Below are 25,465 nucleotides of genomic sequence, written 5' to 3'. Positions count from 1 at the left end.
CAATTGCCATTACTACATTTCCAACAAACTTATAAAACTTATAAAACAGAATATGTTTAATCTGGAAATTCTGGAATTGTAAGTTAAAGATAATAACTATACCTCTTATCTTAAGGTAGTGGTGATGTCCAGTCTACTCCAGGTCACACATAAAATACAGAACATACAGTCAGACAAATGCACAAAATAGCAATACAGTGATATCAACATCTCTACACTTGTAGGCCAATGCTAATGGATTAAAAATAATTCATATAAACCTTAAAAGCATATGCAACAAAACAGACCAGCTTTGAGTGTTTATTAACCACTATTCACTGGACATACTTACTCAAGTCAAAGTTAGCCAAAGCACCTCATAAGACTGAACAAAATTAAATTATCAGGTCCAATGTCATCTGTCAAGACAGATCTCACAATAGAGTAGGAGGCGTTGCCATTTTAACAAAAGAAATCTAAAATGTGCACTCTACAAGAAATTTTCTCTGGATAGAAAAAACAAAACCTTATCCTAAACATGTCTTTTCTGCCACAAAAGTATTTCAAGCTACTGGATTGCATAAATTCCCAACAGGCTACCTAACATATTTGACAATATATTATGTTGGCCTCTCAACAATGCAAACTCTAAGGACATCTGCACAGATGACTTTAACAGTGGCTGGGTCAAAAATCAATCAAATTAACTTATCTTTACTACTAGATGGTTTAACCCAACCAAATAATTCCTCAATCAGTTCTGAACACATTAATGCAAGGATATTATGTAACTAAATTATTGACTACAACCCTTCTTTTTTACATGTAATCAAGCTAAATTTACAAAAGCCAATGACCCATGGATAAATCCTGCCTGCAGTTTTAAGAACTTTGGCATAACATACTTCAGTTATTTAATAAAAAAACAACTGCTTCCCCAAATATCCATTGCCAAACCTTAATTAAAAGCCACAAAATCTGTACTTTCTTGAGGCTACCCCCTCTAAAGCAACACCCAAAAAATTATAGAAGCTCATAAACAAACTACACTATTCCACTACCAGCTCCACACTCTTCAGAACAATTCAGACTTAATGAGTTCCATTCAAATTGACTGCCAATTTGCTGCTTCTGCTTGATGCTCACCAGACAATTGATATATCTGATAGGAAAGTCTATCAATTTCTGTTTAAATTCTATACAAACATTTAATGCAAGCCTTACTTGCTATAAAGATTGAATACTGTAAGAACATTGAGACGTTCATTACATTTAACTTTCCATGGTTTGCCTAAATCTCTTCAGCTGGATAATTCTTTCACAGAAGACATGCAACAGATAGGCTTATCAATTCAGGATCAAACTCTCAAAACTAGATCAGTTTCAATCAAAATGGGCTTTTTTAAGGAAACCAAGCAAACTGAATTAATAACATATATTGTCCACTAACATGACAGTCAAATAAAAGACAAGTAAACTGCTCTGAATTATATAGACAGGAGAGTCAAGGATGAAAAACACATACTTTTTCTCAAACATAACATGTGGCTGTTAAAACAGAAGACCTGAAAAATAGATCAAACAGAAAAAACCTAAGAATCTTAGATGTAGCTGAAGGCATGGAGATAAAATATGACAATCTTTCTAAACAAATGTCTCCCACTGACATTAGATTTGCAAGAAGGATAACCTTTTGGTAAAGGTACAGAAAGAGCACACAGATCTCTGGGAAAACATTGTTCTAAAGCAAGTTCATCTCTAAGATCAGTTTTAGCTAAGCTTTTTTTCTTATCTGGATAAGGAACATATCTTAAGAACTTCATCATCTAATCATCCTTTAAGAATAGGAAACAACTCAAAAGGTTTGATTGTAACTACGTTTCTAAAACTATAAAAAGAAGGAGACCATGCTGACCTTTAGTTAATATCCTTAAACAAAATAACATTAAAGTTCACATTGTTTCTTGCTAGGATCAGCATATGTTTCTACTTAATTGTATAAGAATCTTTAGTATCTTGGAAGAAACTCTCTCATTTACTCAAACAGTAAAAGTATATCAAATCTGAAAATATGCATTGGCCATACACTTCACTGAAGAGACAGTCTGAAAATCATAACTGTTAAATGGTGATAGCTTCTAAAAAATTTCAAAGCCAGTACACATGTAATGTTAATTAGTAATAAACACTCAACAAGTGTTATTAAATCTGTCTCTAGTTTGAGTAGAACTTTTGAATCTACATCTTAATATTTCTTTCAAGTGAGGGGGTCCTAAATGAAAGACCAGCACTGGTAGAGTTTACAGTAGAATCTAGAACAGAAGCTGCTATTACAACAGGAATAATTAGAAGAGCATACAAAATATTGCATGATAACTACAAAAATCAGACAGAGGAGGTTAGAAAGGATTGGGAAGAAAAACTGGACAAGCAAGTCACAAATAAAGAATGGGGGATATATGTTTATCTCCCAAATATGCAACAAAATCTAGAAGATTTAGGATTTTTGCTTGGAAATGTTTACATAGATATTTTTATACCTCAAGTAGACTTCAGATAATTTTCCTCAGGCAGACAGCAAATGTTGGGAGGTGTGATGCAGAAGAAAGATGTAATTGGGAACACATTATCTGGGAATATAATGAGTTGGCAGACTTTAAAGATTCCCTGCAAACTACTCTATCAGACATACTGGATGAGCAAATTGGTGTAACTAGGGTAACACTTTTTCTGAGCTATGATAAAGAATCAGAATTGCCTAGAAATACTAAGGCCTTGCTGAGTCTAATTACGGTGGTTGCCAAAAAAAGCAATTACTAGAATATGGAAATCTGAGTCTAAACTAACTTTAGATGGAGTAGTGACTATAGTAACAGAGATAAAATAACTGGAACTGGGATCTTTAGAAAATTGTAGGAGCATATTACATAGGAAAAAATGGGAACAATACATACAAGGGAGGAATGAGGTTTAAAAGAAGATAGGATTTGAATGAGCTATGTAATGTTTGATTGGGTAGATTATAATTGATGTATAATGTTTAAAACTAAAATTTTGTCAATACAGTATGTGATGTAGAATACTTGCAACTGGGACTATGTCAATAAATTTTGTTTTTGTTTATATAAATGTATGATTGCCTATGTTGTAAGTGATAATTTAAAAAAGGTGCTTCTTGTTAAGAAAATATTTAAGTAATTTGTGTAGTGGAAGGTACAGAGTATTTGCATTATATTTTGGTAATAAAAATAAGCTGATTTAAAGAGGCTTAGATATGTTTGATAACAAAACAAAACAAAAGCCAGTCTATATCTTATCTTAAATATTTTATTTTTTTATTCAAATACTACAGTACTATTTATTAAAAATTATCTTACTTTCAGTTTTTTATATGTGCAGTACTCTCACAGACAAGTCTTATGCATCAGTTTATTAATAATATGTTTATAAAGTGGAGACACAAGGCAGGACCACCAGGCTCTAAAACTCAATCAAATTTATTGTATATTCAATGGATAAGAGCTTTCTCATGTAAAAACATGCTTCATCAGATCTCAAAAAACAGTCAATCAGCTTAATTTAGATGTGAAGTACTCTCATAGACAAGTCTTATGCATCAGTTTATTAATAATATGTTTATCAAATAAACTGTTCAGTTTGTTAGAATATGTTAATTCTTATTTATTTATTTATTTTTACTGTGGACATATTATTTGATATAACTGAAGATGGAAATAGAAGACTCACGTGAACAGCATGAGGAATATTACAAAACAGCTGTACTTCTTTCCCTCAATGACCCATCCATGAGCTCAGCAATCACATAATATAATTAAACAGAGAAATTTCAAATCACTCTCTTAGGTTATTTACCTGCTAGAAAAAAGCAGATTTCTTGTGAGCAGTGGACTAGATGCATCTCTAATGAATGCTTTACAAAAACAAAACAAACAAAATACAAAAGTCAAAACATATCCAAATGTATGCAATCAGCTTTAGAGTAAAGTCTGGTTAATGTTAAGTCTGCTAATATTGGTTCATATATTTAAAAAATATATTTAAAATTGTTTAATGATGTATGCATAACAAATGTGGTCATATTATGTCAAATGATGTAGTTAACGAAACACAGAAATTAGAGAAGAACTGAAATCAATAGGGATTAATAGTCAATGCAAAGGTTTTCAGTATTCACTTTATTTCATTATATAGACCAAAATACCCAGTTCTTTGAGATTAGAAAATGAAACTGAGGTAAATATATGACTTGGGGAAATTTTTAAGGCACCATTGGTACATGGTTGTTGTTTGCACACGTGGCTTGGGTTATGCTGTGACACCTTTCCATATGGTGATAAGTGTTACAAAAGTACAGCTTATGGCTGTGCCCTTGGTTTAATGTTTAAACTCTGGCAGAACAAATTTAAATGAGCTAAAAAATAGTTATCTACTCACCATAACAGTCTATCTCTGTTGTCCATTTTCATTTTTTCCTTACATATGGGTTTGGATCCGATCTCTCGGATCCGACTCAGCTGTTGCAGTAGCTCTTGGCAACCAAAAAACTCTCAAGCTCCCTACCCTACAGACAATACATCTCTCCCAATCACATCAGATCTTGTTTGCTGACAAAAATCAGAAAACTAATACATTACAGAAACACACTGAACAAGGGAAAGAGCGTTTCTGGTGTTAAAGACTATTCCAATTGTCAAATTTAGGACAATTCGCTCATCTAAAAGAGGAAATATGGAGGGCAAGTTGTTGAGGAAAAAATTAAAAATGGACAACACAGATGGAACGTTATGGTGAGTACATAGCTATTTTATCTGATGTTGTTAACTTTCATTTTATCCTCACATAAGGGACAGAGTCCCCAGCTACCTTTTTCCTAGGTAGAATTATGGAAGGATATTCTTCAGAACCATTGAACCAAAGGAGGCCCTACCCCTACAGACCAAATCCAATTTGTAATGAGTAACAAAGGTATGAGCAGTAGCCCAGGTGTCTGCTGCACAAATATCACCCATAGACACTTCATACTGAAAGACTGTCACCATGGCTTTAGTGGAATGAGCCTGAACTGTTTTAGGCAGCTCTAAACCTTGTCTCTTGCAAATACAGGACATGCAAATCTGTAATCCATTTAGCTAAAGTAACCTTGGTCACCAGAAGGCCCAATCTAGTCTCTGAAAAGGAGACAAATAGTTGACTTTCTTTTCTTATGTCCTTTGTTGTATGAAGGTAAAAACATAACTGTCTGTGAACATCTAACAAATGTAACAAATATTCACCTTTATTGGTGAAGTTTGGGAAGAAAACCAGTAGATTAATGTCTGGTTGATGGTGTCCTCTGAAACTATCTTAGGCAGAAAAGATGGGTTAGTACGCAAGGTAACTCTGTCCTTATGAAAAACCAAGTATGGCAGCTAGAATGATAAAACTTGAATCTCTGATATTCTTCTTGCAGACATGTTGGCTATAAAGAAAATGGTTTTCCAAGAGATAAATTTGAGTTGACAGGTAGCCACTGATTCGAAGAGAGGCTGTATAATTTTTTGTAATACCAAATTTGGATCCCAACATGGTGAAGGATCTTTATTAAGGGGGGTTCAGTAAGAGAGTTCCCCTTAAGAAGGCTTTGCAGAGCTTATGTGACGCGAGTGAGGAGTCATCAAATCCAATGTGAAAATTAGAAATTGCAGCTAGCTGAACTTTAATTGTAGAATAAGCAGCTCCCTCAGTGAACAAGTATGCAAAAAACTCCAGAATAGTGTGGCTAGGAACAGAAAAGGGGACTACATCATTTTGTTGTGTCCAATGTATGAATCTTCTACATTTACTGTTGTACAGCTTCCATGTAGATGGCTTATGAGAGGATAGTAGAATGTGACGCACTGGTGAAGACAGCATAGGTTGTCTGGCTATTAGCGGAACTGGAGATACCAAGCTATCAGCTTGAGAATGTGAATGCTCGGATGAAACATTCCTGTCGGATGTGACAGAAGGTCTGGATTTGGATACAGAATCCATGGTTTCTTCCATAGGTGAGGCCAAAGAAAGGGAAACCAGATTTGTTGAGGCCAATATGGAGCAATGAGGATTACTTCTCTCTTCAACCTATTCGCTTTCTGAAGAAATCTGGGGATTAATGGAGTTGGGGGAAAAGTATACAATGGACTGAGAGGCCAATCCTGAGTGAGAGGATCCCTTGGGGATTCCCCTCTTGGGGGGATCAGGGCAAAGTAGCTGCTGCAGAAAAAAAATTGAAAATGAGCAATGGCAAAATCTCAGTCCAAAAAGATACATTTAATTCACATAAATCCACTTAAGCGTTTTTCGTCAGCACATTACGCTGACTTCTTCAGAAATTGTTAAAATCAATTAACCAGCTGGTCTTTATATAAACAAACAATTAAAACCTCCTGAACACGTGGCTAAGAAAGCCAATCCATTACTAATACTAACATTTTTTAAAGAAACAAAACTGAAAATTCTCGAGACAGGGAAACACGTAACAAACATTCAAGGAATTACAGTATAGTGAAAATTAAATTACCCCAATCATGTTGAAATTTTGGACACATGTTATGAAACATGGGTTTGAAATAAATACAAAATAGTCCAAACCATTACAAAGTTACTTGACTCACCATAGTAAGTCAAAAAATGGACCATATAAAAAAAGAGAAGAAAAGAAAGAAATTCACCTCTTAAGGCTATTCAATTTAAGCACACTAGAAATAGAACAAGTGTCATTGAGGCCAGGGTGGCAGTAGGCATTAAGCCTTATTGCCACACTAGTTCTAATTCATCTAGTTTAAGTGGTCTCGGTCCTCCTCTGCAATCAGTATTGACTTGATCTATAGTCAAAAAATTGAAATTACGGTTTTGATAGCCAGAAATGTGTTTAGCTAACGCATTTTCAAGTTTACATTTCCTGATTGCGTATAAATGCTCGTACACTCTGTCCCTAAAAGTCTTCTTTCTGTTTTTCCTATATAGAAGGCCGGGCAGAGTGTACATTTAGCTAAATATATAATAAAGGAGGAATTACAATTGAATCTATGGTTCAGTTTGTAAAGCCTACCATTTATGTGAAAACAATTAGTCTCTTGCACGTATCTACAATAGTTACAATTTTGACACTTAGACATCCCTGGGTTACGTATTGTAAGATAATTTTTATGTTCCAATAAGACTTTGAGGTCCTTACCTCTCCTAAAGACCACCTTAGGGCGTTCACCTAACTTACCTAAGATAGACAGATACATCTTAAATAAACCCCAGTTCTTCTCCAAGATGTTTACACAGAAATAGCTATCCTGACTACAGGAGGTTATGAAACTTGCTGTATTAGTGCAGTTAGTGGGTAACACTACTTGGCTAGCATCTTTTGCTACACTGACACAGTCATCCTCTGTCATAATAGACAAATGTAGAAGAGGCAAAGTAACTTTGACCGGTAGTAGTGGACAATAGGTGTTACTTCTTCTCTTCTCTTCTCTGTTACTTCGCTAATTAATGTGTCTAAGAGAGGTTCTGGGCAGCCTCGGTGTAAAAACATACTCTTGAGAGTAAGGCATTCTTCCTGAAAATCATGATCCAGACTAACCATCCTAGCTGCCCTAACCAATTGGCCTTTAACAACAGATTTTTTCTGATGAAATGGATGGCTGCTTGAAAAATGAAGGAAGGTGTTGGAGTAGGTCTTCTTCCGAAAAATCTTAGCTACAAAACAATTCAAAGAATGATTTTTACTTAAAGACACATGAAGATATGCTATATTTTCTGTGTCAAAGGTACACGTGAAAGCTAAGAAATTAGTAGTGCTATTGATGTATTGCAGAACCAAGTCACTGACATCTTCATTTCCATTAAGGAGAATAAAAATGTCGTCCAGGAATCTGGTATAAAAAATGAATCTATCAAGGAACTCATTGTTTTTAAAGATATACTCAGATTCCGAGTAAGCCATTACCAAATTGGCTATACTTCCTCCGCAAGGTGACCCCATGGCTACCCCCACCTTCTGCAAGAAAAACTCATTCTGAAACATAAAATAATTGTTGGAAAGCACTAGTTCACTTAACTCAGTGACAAGATGGATTTCCCTACTAGATACATTGTGTTTCTGCAGCATAAGAGCCACCCACTCAAGTGCTATATCTTTTGGGATGCAAGTATATAGATCCCTCACATCTATTGTTAAAAAGTAGCTGCTGCATTTGTTGTTCAGAGGGGATGCAAAAAGGTCACAGCATAGTCTGTCCCCACTTGTGGAACATGTCTTCCATCACTTTCTGATTGAGGTACCACTCGTGAGGCATAAAAATGGATGTGTTCAATTTGTCTGCTATCAAGTTTGACTTTCCCAGAATGTGCTCTGCTACCATAAAGTGGCTGGATAAGATCACCCACTGCCACACTCTTAGCACCTTTCAGCATAAGGCGTATGATCTGGTTCCCCCCTTGTTTGTTGATGTACCAGACTACTGACATGTTGTCCGATTGAACCACAATTGACCCTAGAGGAAGAGCATTCTGAAAGGCTTGCAATGCAAGTAGCACCACTCTCATTTCTGGGACATTTATGTGCGAGTTGACCTCTTCTGTTGACCAGGTGCCTTGGACTGTTTTTCCTAGATAATGCCCCCCACCCAATCTGGGAAGCATCTATAGTCACTGTGGCCTTTGAGGGGAACAAAAGGGCGACCCTGTATCAGTTGATCTGATTGAATCCAGCATGAAAGATCCTTCTTTCATGTGCTCGTGTTTCTTATGGTGGCTGACATGGGTTGGTGAAGGATTGACTACTGTACTGCAAGCAGTCACTGTAAAATCCTCATGTGGAATCTTGCTAGTGGAACTAGTATTATTGCTGCTGCCACAGAACCTAAGGCTTGAAGCACTGTTTGTTACACAAAAAAATAAAAATAAAAATAAAAACTTCAAAACATTATATAAAGTGGAGTTCTTTGCCCCCCCCCCACACAAACACACTTAAATATACCAACTCCGAGATCGCACTACAGTGAGGAAAACAGCAAAGTAATGAAGGGAAAGAAATCGTTTATATGCCGTTTCACTATTTTGCTGTTTCGTGCTTTCAAGTTCGATCAAGACACATTCAAAGGATTGTGTCTTCGATTACATAATAGGAACCCATTTCAAACACCTCACACAGTAGAAATTAGTGGAAAGAAACATATTTGCAAAGGAAAAAATGTTAATGAGCAGATACCCTTGTATTGTGTATTAACTTTCTGACCTAATCTCTTATGGTTATCACTCTTTATCATGGGAGACATGCTAACATCTTGATTGTATTTATGTTTGCTCCTATGAAATCCAGTTCTTGAGAGGGGTCTAGATGTGATTTTTCATAGTTTATTGTAATCCCTAACAAAGAACACGTTTGGATGACCGTGTCTCTTGCTTCTAGGAGTAGATGCCTGGTGGGGCATGATGAGCCAGTAATCTAAGTATGGAAACACCCAGAACCCTTGCTGCTTCATGTAAGCTGTCACTACTGCCATACATTTGGTGAACACTCTGGGAGCTGTTGTGAGGCCAAATGGCAGTACACTGAATTGATAGTGACCTGCTCCCAGCCGGAAGTGTAAATGACTTCTGGATTGCCTGTCCATCTTTATGTGTTAGTATGCATCCTGAAGGTCTGTTGAGCACATACAATCATCTTTTTTCAAAGAATGGAAGAATGGACTGAACCGTGACCATCCGGAATTTGCTTCGCTGAAATGATTCATTCAATCTGCTGAGATCCAAAATAGGTCTCCAGTCTCCGGTCTTTTTTGGTACCAAAAAGAACCCAGAGTAAGTACCAGACCCCTTCTGGTCTGGGGGGACTCTCTGGATAACTCTTTTGTCTAGCAGCCTTTGTATCTGGATGGCTGCTTGCTCCCTCTGACTGGGTGGAACATCGGGGAGTTTTTCGTTTTGGGGTGGTGGAAAGGAAAAGGGTATAAAGTATCCTGTGGATATGATCCTTTGCACCCATGTGTCATTTTTAATTTTTAGACAGGCTCTCAGGTGCAGGGATAGTCGACCCTTGACTGTCTTCAATAGCAATCAGGCCTCCTTTCAGGAGCACTAAAAGGGTTTCCCAATGAATGTATCTCTGGACCCTTGATGATGCAGAGCTCCTCTGCCATGAGGGCGGCATCTTCCATCATTGTTTGCCCCTCTGCCCCTGGGGGAACTTTCTCCATGTGCATGAGGAAAAGACCCTTGTGATTTTTTTGAACCACATCTTTCCATTGATTCACTGACTTCTTTTTTGAATATGGTCTCTGAGGAGTGAAAAATGACCGCCGACAACAGAAAGGGTCTTCCCATCCTTCTCGCACTGGACAGCATATCTCTGACTTTTGGGCCATATAGCGAAGTGCCATCAAATAGAGAATTGACAAATGAAGACTTAAAGGGCTCCACAGAGTCACACAAATGCATCCAGGCATGCCTTCCCATAGAGATGCCCGAACCCCCAGCTGTACTCACCCTGGCTACATGTGAGATGAGCCTAATAAAGAAGTTTGCAATAGACTGTAGGGTGGCCAGCTGAGAGGTGACTGAATCCTGTACCTCTTCATACATCAGATCCCTCTGTAATCTGGTAAAATGGGAAAGATAATAAAGGGACCTCAAGGCAAAGGTCGCTGATGAAAAGACATGCTTCCCACTTCTATCCATCATCCTAGAATCCCTATTAGGAGGATGAATAGTAGAAATTTCTTCTGCAAGTTATTTTTTTATGGCTGCTGCCACGACCATGGTATCCACTGGAACACCTATTGACCAAAATTTTCTATCCTCTGGTGCCATTATTATTTATTTGGCCTCTGAGGAGTAGGTTCAGTGTAATTTGGAGCCTTCCACGCCCACCCAGAGATCAACTCAATGTGCTCATCGGCAGGTGGGGTCACCCAGGAGGTAAATGGATGGGATCCAAAATCTGCCAGGTACACTGACTCCTCTGATGATGGATTGCTGGGCTTCCAGCCACCTCTCTGTTTCAAGATCTCTGGAGGTGATTGTAGGGATCCCTCACCTTTATTGAGGTCAGTGTCTTCAGTGATGGACTCCTCAGTGGAGTCTAGGTGTTTCTTCTTACACTTTCTCTTCTGAGGAACCTCCTCCATGGGTTGTCCCTGGGATGCATCAGAAGAGGTTGGGGAACCCTTGTTGGAAGCCGGGGGCCTCTGGTCCCGTTGTCCCTGTGGGAGGTCTGATAAAGACACTGGATGCAAGGTCTGCAACGCAGAAGGCTGCAGATCCAATGGGGTAGATACTGTCTGTACTGCTGAGGCAGACATGGTCCTCTCCAGAACCTTGCAAGCTGACTGCCCCTGTGAAGGGAGGGACCCCGATTCGATAGGTTGTGCCCATCAATCTTGGCCCCCCTCAAAATCAGATGACAGCATTCTTGAGACCAAAGCCGGGGCCAGGCACATCTGAGCCGATGCTCCAAGACAGGGGGACTGCTCCAAAAACTATGGAGTCAAGCCCACTATCTTGGACTCGATAGGGCTACAATGACCCTGACAGCTCCCTAGCTCTGACTGTGTGAAGGAACTGAGAGCAGAGGTCTGAGCTGAGGAAATAAAGGTACTTGACTCCAAAACAGACAATACCAGACAAATAGGATTTGAAGACTCCAAAACTTCAAGGGAAGTCAGAAGAGAAATATGAATTGGGGATGATAAGATTCAGAACTCCTGACCCTTAAAGATAGGAGCCAAAGGTGCCCTTACAATACTTTGTGCCCAGAGGATCTTCTTGACCATCTTCTCCATGTCATCTTCTGTAAGACTCCTGGTTGAGCGAGTTGACAAAGCTGACGGTGACTTCAGTCTCTCTGGGAAAGGAGAAGGAACTCTGGATGGCACCATATTGATAGAAGTAGAGTACTGAGTCCTAAGTAAGACCTTTATGGGTTTGAAAGGGTTTCCCATAGGATCCAGCAACAACGGATCTGATCTATCTTTGGTTGCTGAGAGACTTGGATTGGAACCAGTTGCATCTGATGGGGGAGTCCTAGAAATTATCAGCTCCAAAAGTGTCTTAGGATCTGACAGTCTAGCCACTCTAAGAGATGGCTCCGTTGATATCTTTGGAGTGGAAGAAGGTCTTTTCCTTCCATTGTCCGAGCTTCTGGAGGACAGGGAGAAAGCTGGGCTAGACTGCCCAGATTTGGAAGAGTCTTTCTTCTTATGTTTTTTGTCTGAGCCCAAGAGCTATCTGGAAGGACCATGTCTTCGCGAAGTGGCAAATGAGATCTGAGGTGATTGGGAAATATGCATTATGGGTGGGGTAGGGAGCTTGAGAGCTTTTTGTTTGCCACAAGGTATTGCAATGGCCAAGTCAGATCCAAGGGATCTGATCCAAATGCATATGTGAGGATAAAATGAAAATCGACAACTTCAGATGCATTGTTATGGAAAGGAAGTGATTAATGCTTATAAGATAGATGTGGATTATCAGAGTATATGGAGCTGATCTGATATAGTATGACAAACTGATGGACATTAATGGGGGGATTTTCACAAGAATGGACTAAAAAGGGTCCACTTTATTTGTAAGGTGGGATGAGTAACATCTTTATAACAATGCAAAATTTAGAAGACTATGATCAGGTCTCTGATCATAACCCTCTTATTATATGTTCAAGATATTCATGCAAAGAAATTTACCTCGAGAGTGAAGTGACTTCAAAGATTCAATGACTACAGAAATAGATCATTTTTCATCCTGTAATGATAATGGCGAGATCAATGTTAAATAAAATGGGACAATTTAAAAGCATATCTCTATGTCAGAGTTTTATCTTGATCGAGGAATATGCTGAAATAATGAGGCAGATATAAATTTAAGAAGATGTAAAAACTGATAAAATAAAAGTTCAAATATTTATGGATATGATTAAAGCAATAAATAAAAACACCAACACATTTTCTAATCAGTTAATAACCAGTCTCAACTGCAAAACTGAGATTACATTTCTTTGCATGTTGGTGTATTGTGGCTCCCTGGCAAAGGAAAACATTTTAATTGGCCTCCTATGTTATTTAAAACACCTGCAATAAAAATACATTGCAGCATTAATTTTAAAGTAAGTGCAGATTATAAGAAAAAATAGACATATATTCTAGGAATCTTTGCAAACTGAGATCTTAAAAGATTACTGTCAACTGTTTGTTGAAAAGCTTTTGTTAAATCTAATACATAAGCAGAAGCCTGGTACTCTGAAAACTTTCTGTTATACATTTTATGTGACCAAGAAGAAATGCTTGTGAGAGAAACAATGACTGAAGGATGTTACAATATGAAGCCAGGAGATGTGGAAAAATGTAGATACTAATAGAAACACTCTGCCCTTGGGAATACTCATATACTGATGCAGAAAGTACAGTTGTGTACCTACCATAAATGTAGATGTTCGAGTGTATTCACTGTTGCAGTCATTACACTTGGGTTATCCTGCTGGCAGGATACCCGCAGTCGGCCTGAATTCCAAAGTCCTGGTCCGGTGTTGGTTGCTGTCACCTCTTCCCTGACGTCAGTGCGCCAGGGGTATATAAGATGCAGCCAACACCATTTTCTTCAGTTTTTTTCTTGCCCCAGATGTCAGATGCCCCCAAGAAGGTAGGCAATACATATTGCTTATAAAAACATACAGTAAAATAAAACAATACCTTCATCTACAAGCAAATACACCACATAGGTCGTATAGGATAGAGAAGTATAGATAAGTCCCAGCAAAGAAAGGGGGATGGAGGGTGGGTAACCTGGACTGCAACAGTGAATACACTCGAACATCTACATTTATGGTAGGTACACAACTGTACTATGTTCATCGTGTTTCACTGTTGCAGTCATTACACTTGGGTTGAATCCCAAAACTGAAGTAGGGTGGCAGGGTCTAAATAGGATTAGGAGTGGCTATGAGGCCCTGCAGAACTGCAGTGGCAAAGCCTGCTCTGGATTTAGAGTAAAGAGGTAAGTGATAATGCTTGGTAAAAGTGTGCACTGAACTCCAAGTTGCAGCCTCCAAGATTTCCTTGGTTGGTACTCTTCTGAGAAAGGCTGCTGAAGTGGCTGCTGCCCTGGTAGAATGTGGCCTAATATTCATAGGCACTGACTTGCCATGCTGTGCATAGCAGAAACAAATGCAGTGTCCTATCTATTTTGAAATAGTCTGCTTTGAGATAGCCTTTCCTTGTGATCCTGCAGCATATGCTACAAACAGTTGCTCAGTTTTTCTGAAAGCTTTTGTTTTATCAAAGTAGAAGCATAGCTGCCTGTGTATGTCCAAAGAGTGCAGAAGTCTCTCCCCTTTATTCTGGGGATTTGGATAAAATGTTGGCAAATGAATGGTTTGGTTAAGAGCCACACTGGATACTACCTTTGGCATAAATGTTGGGTTTGTCCTTAGAGAAACCCTGTCCGGATGAAAAATGATAAAAGGTTCCATTGCCGTTAATGCCTGTAACTCTGAGACTCTTCTTGCTGAAGTTATTGCTAGGAGCAGAGCAGTTTTCCATGATAAGAATTTTATATCAGCTGTATTGGCTGGCTCAAAAGGAGGCAGTGTGAGCTTTTCCAAGACAAAGTTGAGGTCCCATGTAGGTATCGGTGCCCTCCTTGGGGGTCTTATGTTTTTTACCCCTCTGAGGTACTGTCTTAGCAGTGGATGTGAGAAAATAGGAGGTTCCGTATTGTGATGAGCTGAAATGGCAGAGGCATGGATCTTAATTGATGAGAAGGATAGGCCTTTGTCCAGCATCTCAGTTAGGTATTGTAAAATCTGAGGAATATTTGGAACAAGTGGTTCAAGTTCTTGTGCCTGGTTCCAAGCACAGGATCTCTTCCATTTTTCTGCATAAGATTTCCTGGTGCTGGGCCTCCTGGCTTCCAAAATGACATCCATAACAGCTTTAGAGAGAGGTGTGTTCTGAGTGGCTATATTATTTGCCATGCAGCCAGATTTAAGGTTCTGAGTTGGCTGTGCAGGATCTGATTGTTTTGCTGAGTCAGAAGATGAGGAATTTGAGGTAAAGTCCAGGCTGGGCCTTGAGACAAGCTCTTTAGGACTGGGTACCAGTGCTGGCGTGGCCAGTCTGGGGCAATCAGAATAATTTTTGGCTTCTCTTGTCTGACTTTTAGGAGTACCTTGGGAAGGAGAGGCAGTGGTGGAAAGGCATAAACTGTTAGGGTTTTCCAGCTGAATGATAGAGCATCCACTTTCCATGCTTGTGAGTGGTAAGTCCTTGTACAGAATCTCTGAAGTTGGCAGTTGTGAGGGGAGCCAAAAAGATCTATGTCTGGGCATCCCCATTTCCTTGTTATCATGCTGAAGACCTGTGGATCTAGTTTCCACTCGTGAGGGTCCATGAGGTTTCTGCTTAGTTAGTCTGCCAGAGTATTATTCTTTCCTAGCAGGAATTGTGCCTGCAGATGTACTTGACAGGTCAGTGCTGTGTTCCACAAAGTCATGGCTTGCCTGTACAGGGGGTAGGAATGTGTGCCCCCTTGCTTGTTTATGTACCGCATAACTGTAGTATTGTCTGTCTTTAGCAATAGGTGCCTGGATGTAGTAGATCCTTGAAGGCTGTCAGGGCATTCTGTACAGCTAGCATCTCTTTTTGTTTGATATGAAGATGTATTTGGTCCACGGGCCACGTGCCCTGAATACATTTTCCTGCCATGTGTGCCCCCCCAGGCATAATCCGATGCATCTGCTGTTAGTGTCTGCCTGGCAGTGGGTAAAGTGAAAGGCTGTCCCTTGTTGTGGTGACAGGCCAGTGCCCACCATCGAAACTCCTGTTGCAGGCACGGAATAAGTTATTATTGTTTCCAGGCTGTGGCAATGTTGGGTCCAAACACTTTTTAGATACCATTGTAGCTTCCTCATATGCAGTCTTGCATATGGAATTAGCAGGATGCAGGATGCCATGAAGCCCAAAGCCTGCAGAATTTTTCTTGCAGGTAGCTGGGTCTTTGTTGCCATCATTTGAAAGTAATGAGTCAGTTGCCTTTGCTTGTCTGGCGTGTGATAAGCCATCTGGGCAGTTGTATTTAAGCTTGCACCCAGGAATATTATCTCTTGAGAGGGCACTAGTTTTGATTTCTTTTCGTTTACTGTGTACCCTAGGCAAATTAGTAATCTTTTTACAAACGCCAGATGCCTTAGTAGAATGTCCTTGCTCTCTGCTTGAATAAGGCAGTAGTCCAAGTAGGGATATATTTGAATTCCTTTTTGTTTGCAAAATGCAATTACTGGTGCCAGGCATTTTGTGAAGACCCTGGGCGCAGTAGATAAGCCAAAGGGCAGTGCAGAGAATTGGTAATGCATTGAGCCAGCTATGAATCTGAGGTATCTTCTGCAAGATTGTCTGATTGGGACATGCAGGTATGCCTCTTTGAGGACCAAAGTAACTAGCCAAGCCTTCTTGCCCAGCATGGGTAGAAGTTGCTGCAGTGTCAACATTTTGAATTTTGGAACATCCAGAAAAGTATTTACAATAGACAGGTCCAGTATTGGTCTCCAGGCTTTGTCCTTTTTGGGTACCAAGAAAAGTCTTGAGTAAAATCCTTGCCCCTGTTCTTGCTGTGGTACTTTTTGAATAGCCGTCATGTCCATGAGAGCAGAAATTTGTTTTTGTGCCTCTGCCCATTGATTTTTTGGCAGGTCTGGCATACCTTTTGACCTTGGTAGGGTGTGAAAGTGGAACCTGTAATCCTGAGAAACAATATTCAGTACCCATTTGTCCTGGGTGATCATGTGCCAATTTTGTGAGAAAAGTGCTAGTTTTCCCCCTAACGGTGCTGCCAAAAGGTAAGTGCTTGGCATTTGTAGAGGAAAGTCATTGGGACTGTTTCCTATAAGGTTGCGATTTGTCTTCTCCGCCTTTGGGGGCTGAAGCACCCCATTGTTTAGGTCTGTATGAGCCTTGGGGCTGAGATCTGCCTCTTGGGTGTCTGTATCTGCCTCTTTGTGGCCTGTCTGACACTGGAAAGGGCCAATTTTTAGAAGGCCAGTTCCTGCTAAATCTAGGTGGCTGAACCTGTAAGAAGCCATTTACTGTCTGCATTGATTTTGCTTTATCCTCCATTTTCTTTAACACCTCTTCTGCCTTAACACCAAACGAAGTATCATGCTGTAACGGAGCATCCAATAATTTTGCTTTAACATGATCAGTTAAACTCTGTTCTTTTAACCAAGCATGCCTTTGAATGACTGAACATGTAACTGTGGCTCTACAAGATACCTCTAATGAATCAAAACCACATTGCAAAGTATGCTTTCCCACTTGTTCAGCTGCATGCAATAAATCCTGCATTTCCTTGTTCTCAGGACATTGACAGCTTGTAAGCATTTTCTCTTTTAGCAAAGACATTAGGTATTGTTGATATTTAAGCACATGAAACTGGCAGTTTAAAGCCCTTACAGCAAAAGTAGCAGAGGTGTAAACTTTTCCCCCCCATCTGTCCAGTGCTCTAGAATCCCTATCAGAGGGAACATGTTTTTTTGCAGTGGAAGTCTTGACCCCTTTGGGACCCTGAGAAATAGTTTCTGGATCAGCAGCAGGGTTTGTATAAAGAAATTTGAGAATCTAGAACCCTGTAGTACCTATCTGGCTTAATTGGTGCAGGGGGTAAAGAATCAGGAGTCAAACTGGATTCAGAAAAAACATCATCAACAATATCTGCTACGGGGGGGGATAGCAAGAGGCCTGTGCTGAGGCGATAAAAGAAAGTCTCTGAGCCTTTTCTTGGATTCTGAATAATCCTGGCTCTGCCAATGGAAATGTTCCCTCATGGTGTGCAGGGTTTTCCCAAAAGAGTAGTCCTCAGGAGGAGAGGCTGAAGGGATAGATTCTTCAGCATCAGAGTCCTCATAGGGAGGGAGTGATTATCCCTGTTCTGAAGAGGAGTCAGAAGAAATAGAAACCTGGTCAGAGGAGTCATAGTCAGTGTCTTGCCTAGGCCTTTTATCAGGAGGGGGATGGGAGCCCCTGATCAAAGTAATTAGGTCCTCGGTCATTTTGAGCATCTGTTTCTTTGGCATGGATGACTGTCCAGGAGAATGCTGTTTTGTTTCTTTGTCTTTAAAGGTGTTTTAGACTTTGCCTTGGCTGTTGAAAAGGTCTTGATAGTAAGCTGTGTAGGTCTGAAAACACACTCAGAAGCCGATGCCTGCTCAGCGGCTCCAGACTCATCTGAGGGAATTGTTTCCATAGACCCAATACCTTGAGTTTCCAGAGGCCTAGCTGTCTCCACGTGGGAGTCGGAGGCGGCCTGTGGCTCTGAGGTAGCGGGTGTCAAGGGCTACGAAAGCGCCTCACTGAAAACCGGCGACTAGCCTAGAAGAGGCTTCGTCATCGGTTTTGGACCTCGGATGCCTGTCTTTTTCTTTGTCCTTACGCTTTTTATGGACTCCGGTCATCAGTTGTTCCAACGGCATGATATAGTTAAACCTTTGGCCAAAGTAATGTAAAGCAAAATCGAACCGACGCTTAATAGTGCGTTGGTTGAATCTAGCACAAAACCGACAACTAGCAATGTCGTGGTCAGGGCCTAGGCAAGGAATACAGTAAGAATGAAAATCTTTATGAGGTATTTGCTTTCCACAAGAAATACAATTATTAACTTTACTGACATCGGTCTGGAACAAGAAAAAGTTTCCCCAACGGGGCACTTAGCTTTATCGAAGACTTCGGATCTGAAATTCAAATTCGAAGATCTCAGGAGTCGGCCGACCGGCACTTGCGAACTGCTTTTGCTTCGGGTACCGCGCGGCAAGAAAGACTGAAGAAAATGGCGTCGGCTGCATCTTATATACCCCTGGCGCACTGACGTCAGGGAAGAGGCGACAGCAACCGACGCCGGAGTAGGAGTTTGGAATTTAGGCCGACTGCGGGTAGCCTGCCAGCATGATAACCCAAGTGTAATGACTGCAACAGTGAAACATGATGAACATCACTAAAATATGCTCTATGTAATGAAAGACTGCATTAAAATGCAGTTTACAGATCTTGGAAGATAAAAACAATTCTCTTACTATGTTCTTTTGAAGTACATCTTTAGAAAGACTAAAAACATAGGAGTATGTACCCAAAAATAACCCTTGCTGTACCACACAAGTAGAAGACAGACCTCCATTAACAAAATGAAAAAAAAGAAAAGCATCAAAGACTCTGAAATTACTACAGATGGTTACAATACTATAAGACAGGACAGGATAAACAAACATGGTGGGGGTGTAGCAATTATATTTAAACAATCACTTAATCTAGAAAAACTAAACTGCTCATCACCAGACATCTCTCATGCTGAGCTTCTTATCACTCACCTCCAAATTAATCCTCACAAATTCATTAGCATCATAGCCGTCTTCCTACCACCAGGCAACAACCTGCACAACATAGAATCCCTCCTATCCTGGTCATCTTTTTCTCTGTCCCAAGAAACCATCACTCTAGGTGATTTCAACCTAGACTGGTTCTCCTGCTCCTCCAACTCCCCTACCTCATTTATAAACTTATACAACTTCACCCAAATTATTAACTACCCCACCCGCATTGACAAGCACTCCTATAAAAAATCACTTCTAGACTGGATTTTAACCAACAAATCAAACCATGGGTACCAAGCGGGCTGTCTACCAGTCACGCTAAGTGACCATGCCCCTACATTTCTAGTTAGGAAGAAAACACATACCCATACCAGCATCTCATAGAAATACACTCATAGCAAAAAATATTTCTCCTCTGACACCTTCAATTTACTACTACAAAACTGTGATTGGTCCCCATTAAAAAAACTGCAACTAGACCTAGCTGTAGAATACTTCAATAACAAATTCCTTGAAATATTAAACAATCTTGCCCTCCTCAGGAAAATTTGCCAAAAAACAAACAACTACCATGGCTTTGTAAAGAAGCAAAACAACTAATGAAACAAAGAGATAAGGCCTGGTCAGTATATCATATGACCAAAAATAACAATGATCTCTCCCTGTACAAACAACAGTGAAACCATGTGACAAAAACATCATCAAGGATAAAAGAACCAATTTCCTCAACTGCCAACAAAAATACCAGCACAATCCACAAAAATTCTGGCAGAATATCAACCACCTCCTTAACCTCAGTAAAATTATGTAAAAATCTCTCATATCATACTACTTCATAAGGGCGGCCCATTAGAGTCATAACTAACTACCATCCCATTGCCATTCTATCCTCCCTTGCCAAAATTCTAGAAAAATGTATCCAACATCAACTCATGAATCAACTCACTAGCAACAACCTACTCTCCAGCACCCAGCATGGCTTCAAGCCTAAGCACAGTACTAACTCAGCCCTTATAACCTTTACAGAGACTATTCACCTCAAAAGTGAAGGACAACTAGTCTCAGCCATTTTCTTAGATATGTCAAAAGCTTTTGACACAGTTACCCATCAACTGCTCCTCAACAAACTTGCTACTTACAGTCTCATTACCACACCCCTAACATGGTTTCACAGTTATCTGTTTGACCATCAACAGGCCACTAAATGGGCAAATAGCCTCTCCCTACAATTACCAGTCACCACAGGGGTACCACAAGGCTCCATACTTGTGCCCCTCCTCTTCACAATATTTACCAACAACCTATATACTGTCATTGAACATGCCGCCATCATCCAATATGCAAATGACTCCTCACTTATATGGTCAGCCCAATCCCCACAAGAACTCCAACACAAAATGCAATCAACATTCCAAGATATTGAAAAGTATCTCACCAGCCACTAACTCATCCTAAATCCAAATAAGACCAAGCTCATAATTTTCTCTAATAAAGCTTCCCAACCCAATCCCTCTCTATACTATTTAACAACGGTACAAAAAAATCAAACCCAGCAATCAGACCAAGCTGCTAGGAGTAACCATAGATGACTCACTAAAATATGATAAACACATCTATCTGACCATCAAAAAATTTCACTCTGCACTAGGCACTTTATACAGGGTTAAACCCTACCTTATATATTAAAGCTAGACTGGCCACTGCAAAATCCCACTTGCTATCCTCCTATACTACTCTGAGGTCTTTACTAACCTATCAAAAAACAACTTAAATAAACTAGACTCCTGCTATAACAGAATAACTAAGTTTGTCACCAACCAACCCCACAGAACACACCACTGCACTGGTCTCTGATGGCTCAACTGACTAGAATTTCCCAACCTAGTATTACTAAAATGTAGTCCAGCCAAACACAAACTGTAGATTCCTCAGGTCATCCAACAAACTAATGCTAAAAGTAATCCAGTCTCACAACTATCACTGAGACTCCCTCTACTCCCATAAAATAGCCAAAGATTGGTACACCCTTCCTCAACAGATAACTAAAAACACCAATCTGTCCGCATTTAAAACTACCCTGAAAGACTATTTAAATGATAATTGGCTATACCACTGTACTGCTCCAAGCTAATATTTTTCCTATTTTTTCCACTCATCTCACACATGTTAGGCCAACTAGTGCTCATCCTACATAGAGCTATCCCACTATCTGGCTTAACTTTATTAATCTTTGTTCCTTCAGATGGCCTAACTTATAAAACTACAGGACTTTCAGAAGCGACTTACCTTGTAAAGCTACATGACTTATGTACCTCATATATATTGTAAAAAAAAAAAAAATGTATTCCTGTATGCCTGAAACATGCATGTTTATATTGTATTCTGTTATTATATTTGCTATAGTATTTTTTGTTAAGCTCATTTACATATTGTTAGCAATGTACTACTTAAACTAAGTTTACTGCTTGCACCTTAATAATGTTCTTTTGGTTGTGGAGTTTCTCTCCCTGGGTCTCCACTGAAAACGGGTTTTTTTCAACCCAGTCAGACACTACCCAGTTAACAAATGTAAATAAATAAAAAATAAATAAATAAACAATCCAAGTCAAATATACTCTGCAATGCCAAAGGCAAAATAAAACATACAGTATCAGTAAAAAAGCACAACTTAAATTGATTTTTTGCAGGGACTCAGGTCCTGTCTTGCACTCACATGTGAGGGATATCCTTCTGAGCATATATAGTAATTCTGCTGTCACACTACCACATGTACTTTAAAGTGCACATTTTTTGTCTCCACGGAAAGCATACATACTCTAACACAGGTAAACAAAGGAAAACTGGTTTGGAACTTATACACCTACATCTTCAGATGTTCTGATATCGATCTGAAGATTACATGATAAAGAAAGTATGGCACAATTGCTAGGAAGAACAAATGAAAATATCAATATTAAATTCTGGTCAGACATAACAACACGATTGGTTAAGTTTGAAAATGATGCTCCATAGAATATTTAATTAATAATAATAATAATAATAATAATAATAATAATAATAATAATAATAATAACAATAATAATAATAACAATCAATTTGCCAATGGTTATACTTATATGATAGAAGAGAATGGGATTATTTAATAAACATTTACTATATAAGAACATTGTGTATATATGAACATAGAAACATTGGTTATGGTATTATGGTACTAAGTCAACGATCATGGGGTATACCTTTAGGTGGGAATTAGCCATATCCACCTTTAGGTCTACACAATTATAAGCTCTTGCAACCATTTGTAGAACACTTAGTGCTCAACTCCTAAACTGATCATGACTGTACACATTAACAGTGGTGTAAATTTACATTTACCCTTCAAATCATCAAAACTAGCCTTAAGGGTAGCAAAAGTAGCACTTTCTTTGACCTGTAATGGTAAGTCATTCCATAGGCTTGGGAAAATGTTGAGTTGGGAACTTATCCCTCCAATGATTCTTGCTTATTTCTTGGTGTAAATTTGGGTATTTTTAGAGCAACTGGTTTTGTGAAGAAATAGGAAGCCAAATAGCACTGGGTCTTTCATTGTTCAAGAGTTGAGGTATAAGTCACCTCAGAGCAGCTGGTAGTTTAATGAGTGTATGTAGAGACATGCTAATCTTTCTGAATAACTGAATGATTTAAAGAGCTTTACCTTTTTGGTTAGAAATCTCTGGAACTTTTCTAGATGAGCAATGTGTTTAGATTTGTATATATATCAAAACGGGCATTGTATTCAATGATGGGTCTGATAAGAGTAGAGTACAATGATAGAATTACTTTTTGATCCTGAAGATGTTTCCTTGGAAAGTAACTGGGCCTCGCAGAATGATTTCCTGATTGTGGTGGAAACATAATAATCAAATGAGAGACAGAGTCACCCCCATAAGTGCCCTGTTTTATTATGACTGTGTCTGAAGAAGGGTATCATTTATACCATACGAGGTGGGATTGAATTTTTTTTTTTTTTTTGCATTTAGCTTAAAACCACTTCCTCTTATATGCATATACTAGCCCTTACTAGAACTGTTTAGTATCAACAGATAAGTCGATAATAGTGCCCAGTTTGCAACCATCAGCAAACTTTGGTCAACAGCAGTTTTGGGATATTGGCTTTGATCTATGCAAAACAAATGCCAAACAGGAGGCCGCCTCAGCACTGATCTTTATGGCATCCCACTAGTTACAATTTAATGCTCAGAAAGGGTAATAGCAAGTTTCACAAGTTGGGATTTATTGTACATGCAATTTGCAATGCAAAGGAAAATGTAGGGGTTTCCGTTGTCAGTCTAATTTTTCAATAATATTATTAAATGTCATGAAATTGATAATATCAGCAAGGGGGACAGTGTCAAAAGCCTTGGCTAGGTCGAGATAAGCAGAATGTACTGAACATATATAGTTTATACATAGTTATCTACATATTTAGTTAATTTAGCTTTAATTGTTATTTATATATAAAGAGCTATGATTTCATTTGAATTATAGATTAAGTAATGTAACTGTTTTGTTGTTCTTAGCAAAAACATATTTTTAAAAAAGGAAATACACCTCAAACAAAACTCATGTGGGGAAAAGCAAATGTATCCCAAACTGCAAACCAACTAGTGAATGGATGCTAAAGACAAGTTGCAATAGACAATCATGTAGTGTGGGGGGGTGTCTCATAATAAAATGTGAAAACTTTGTAGCAAATGCAGAAACTAGCAATCAAAGCATGAAGTATATTTTTCAGAAACTACTGTTTTATTGACAGTATACTCCCCACACCTCCTGGGGGGGAGGGGGTGCACGCCTAATACCTCCTACTATTTACTGTAATTACCTTCAAGTTTACAATTACTTGAAGAAAAGACAAATACATGAATTTTCATAAAAAATGAAGTATCTGCTCTTAGCCTCCATTGACAACCTCGGAACATGGAAGTACCATTCTTGAAGCACGCTTCTCTGATTAAAGCACTGGTGGTTTGAATATGTTGCAGTGCCCACTATATTACTCCAACTTCTTTGAAGGGTTTCAGATGGTTTATCTGGGGATGTTTTCCAAAGCTACTTGCATTATTAAACAATGTTTATCCTTCAATTTAACTCTTTTATAATGTGTTGTTTTTAGATAAATACAGTAAAATGCTCTGCTGCGGATGGGTGAAAGAGGTAGCATCTGTGCAGGGGAAAAAGATGCAGCTTTAATATTCTGCTCCATGCATGGGTAAAAGAGAAAGCGTTAATATTCTGCTCTGTGCAGTGGCAAAAGAAACAGCTTTAATATTCTGCTCTGTGCAGTGGCAAAAGAAGCAGCTCTTGTGGTGGTTCAAGTTAATGAAATAATGACAACAGCAACAGAGTATATAAAGCATGTAATGAAAACAGATAGATATATGTTATATACAAAAGAGTATCATAATTTGAGGCCTTCCTTGTGTGAAATCCTAAATAAATAAATCATTAAACATTTTCATCAAAGCTCATTGTTTACGGGAGAAAAATCATCAACAATATACCAACCTGTGCTCTGTGTAATCTCTTCAATTCCTCCTGTTTGGCTTGCCTGCGGGCTGCTTTCTGCACTCTTTTAGTCAGCTTAGCATTTAGTTCCTCTTCTGTGTAAGCCTTCTGAAACCACACACAGAATAAATACGAGTGAAATACATCACATTCATAAGTCTTAACATAATTTACATACATACAAGAACACGCATACAAACACTATATATATATATATATATATATATATATATATATATATATATATATATATATGTGTGTGTGTGTGTGTGTGTGTGTGTGTAAAGTATATGTATAAATCTGCTTTAAATTGTTGACAGCCCAAATTGTGGACACACTAAATATCGAGCCCTAATTATCAAATGTGCACAACATCGAAGCGTAGCAGAAGTTGGTTGTCTGAGATTGTGGTTCAGTGGAGATTAGAGTCTTGCCCTTTCCCAGCTATAGTGTGATCTTGGAGTCAGTATATTTATTTACATATATATATATATATATAATTAGCATGGGATGTAGATGCATGGGGGGGGGAATCCTCCTGCAAAAAAATATGTCATAGCC

At 38.9% G+C, this 25,465-nt stretch overlaps 1 protein-coding gene across 1 annotated transcript in view; it reads right to left on the bottom strand.

The window, feature by feature from the left end:
• LOC122814986 (protein-methionine sulfoxide oxidase mical3a-like) overlaps window positions 1–25,465 on the bottom strand; it is a 663,428-nt gene that overhangs the window by 370,099 nt on the left and 267,864 nt on the right. The window contains exon 12 of the mRNA XM_044087241.1: window positions 24,905–25,012. Coding sequence (XP_043943176.1) covers window positions 24,905–25,012 — 108 coding nt within the window. The remainder of the gene's footprint in view (window positions 1–24,904; window positions 25,013–25,465) is intronic.

Source organism: Protopterus annectens, chromosome 11.part0, assembly GCF_019279795.1.
Source record: "Protopterus annectens isolate FY-2018-M chromosome 11.part0, PAN1.0, whole genome shotgun sequence".
Lineage (NCBI taxonomy): Eukaryota > Metazoa > Chordata > Ceratodontiformes > Protopteridae > Protopterus > Protopterus annectens.
Note: the sequence above shows the minus strand (reverse complement) of the source record. Positions and strands in the feature narration are given on the sequence as shown.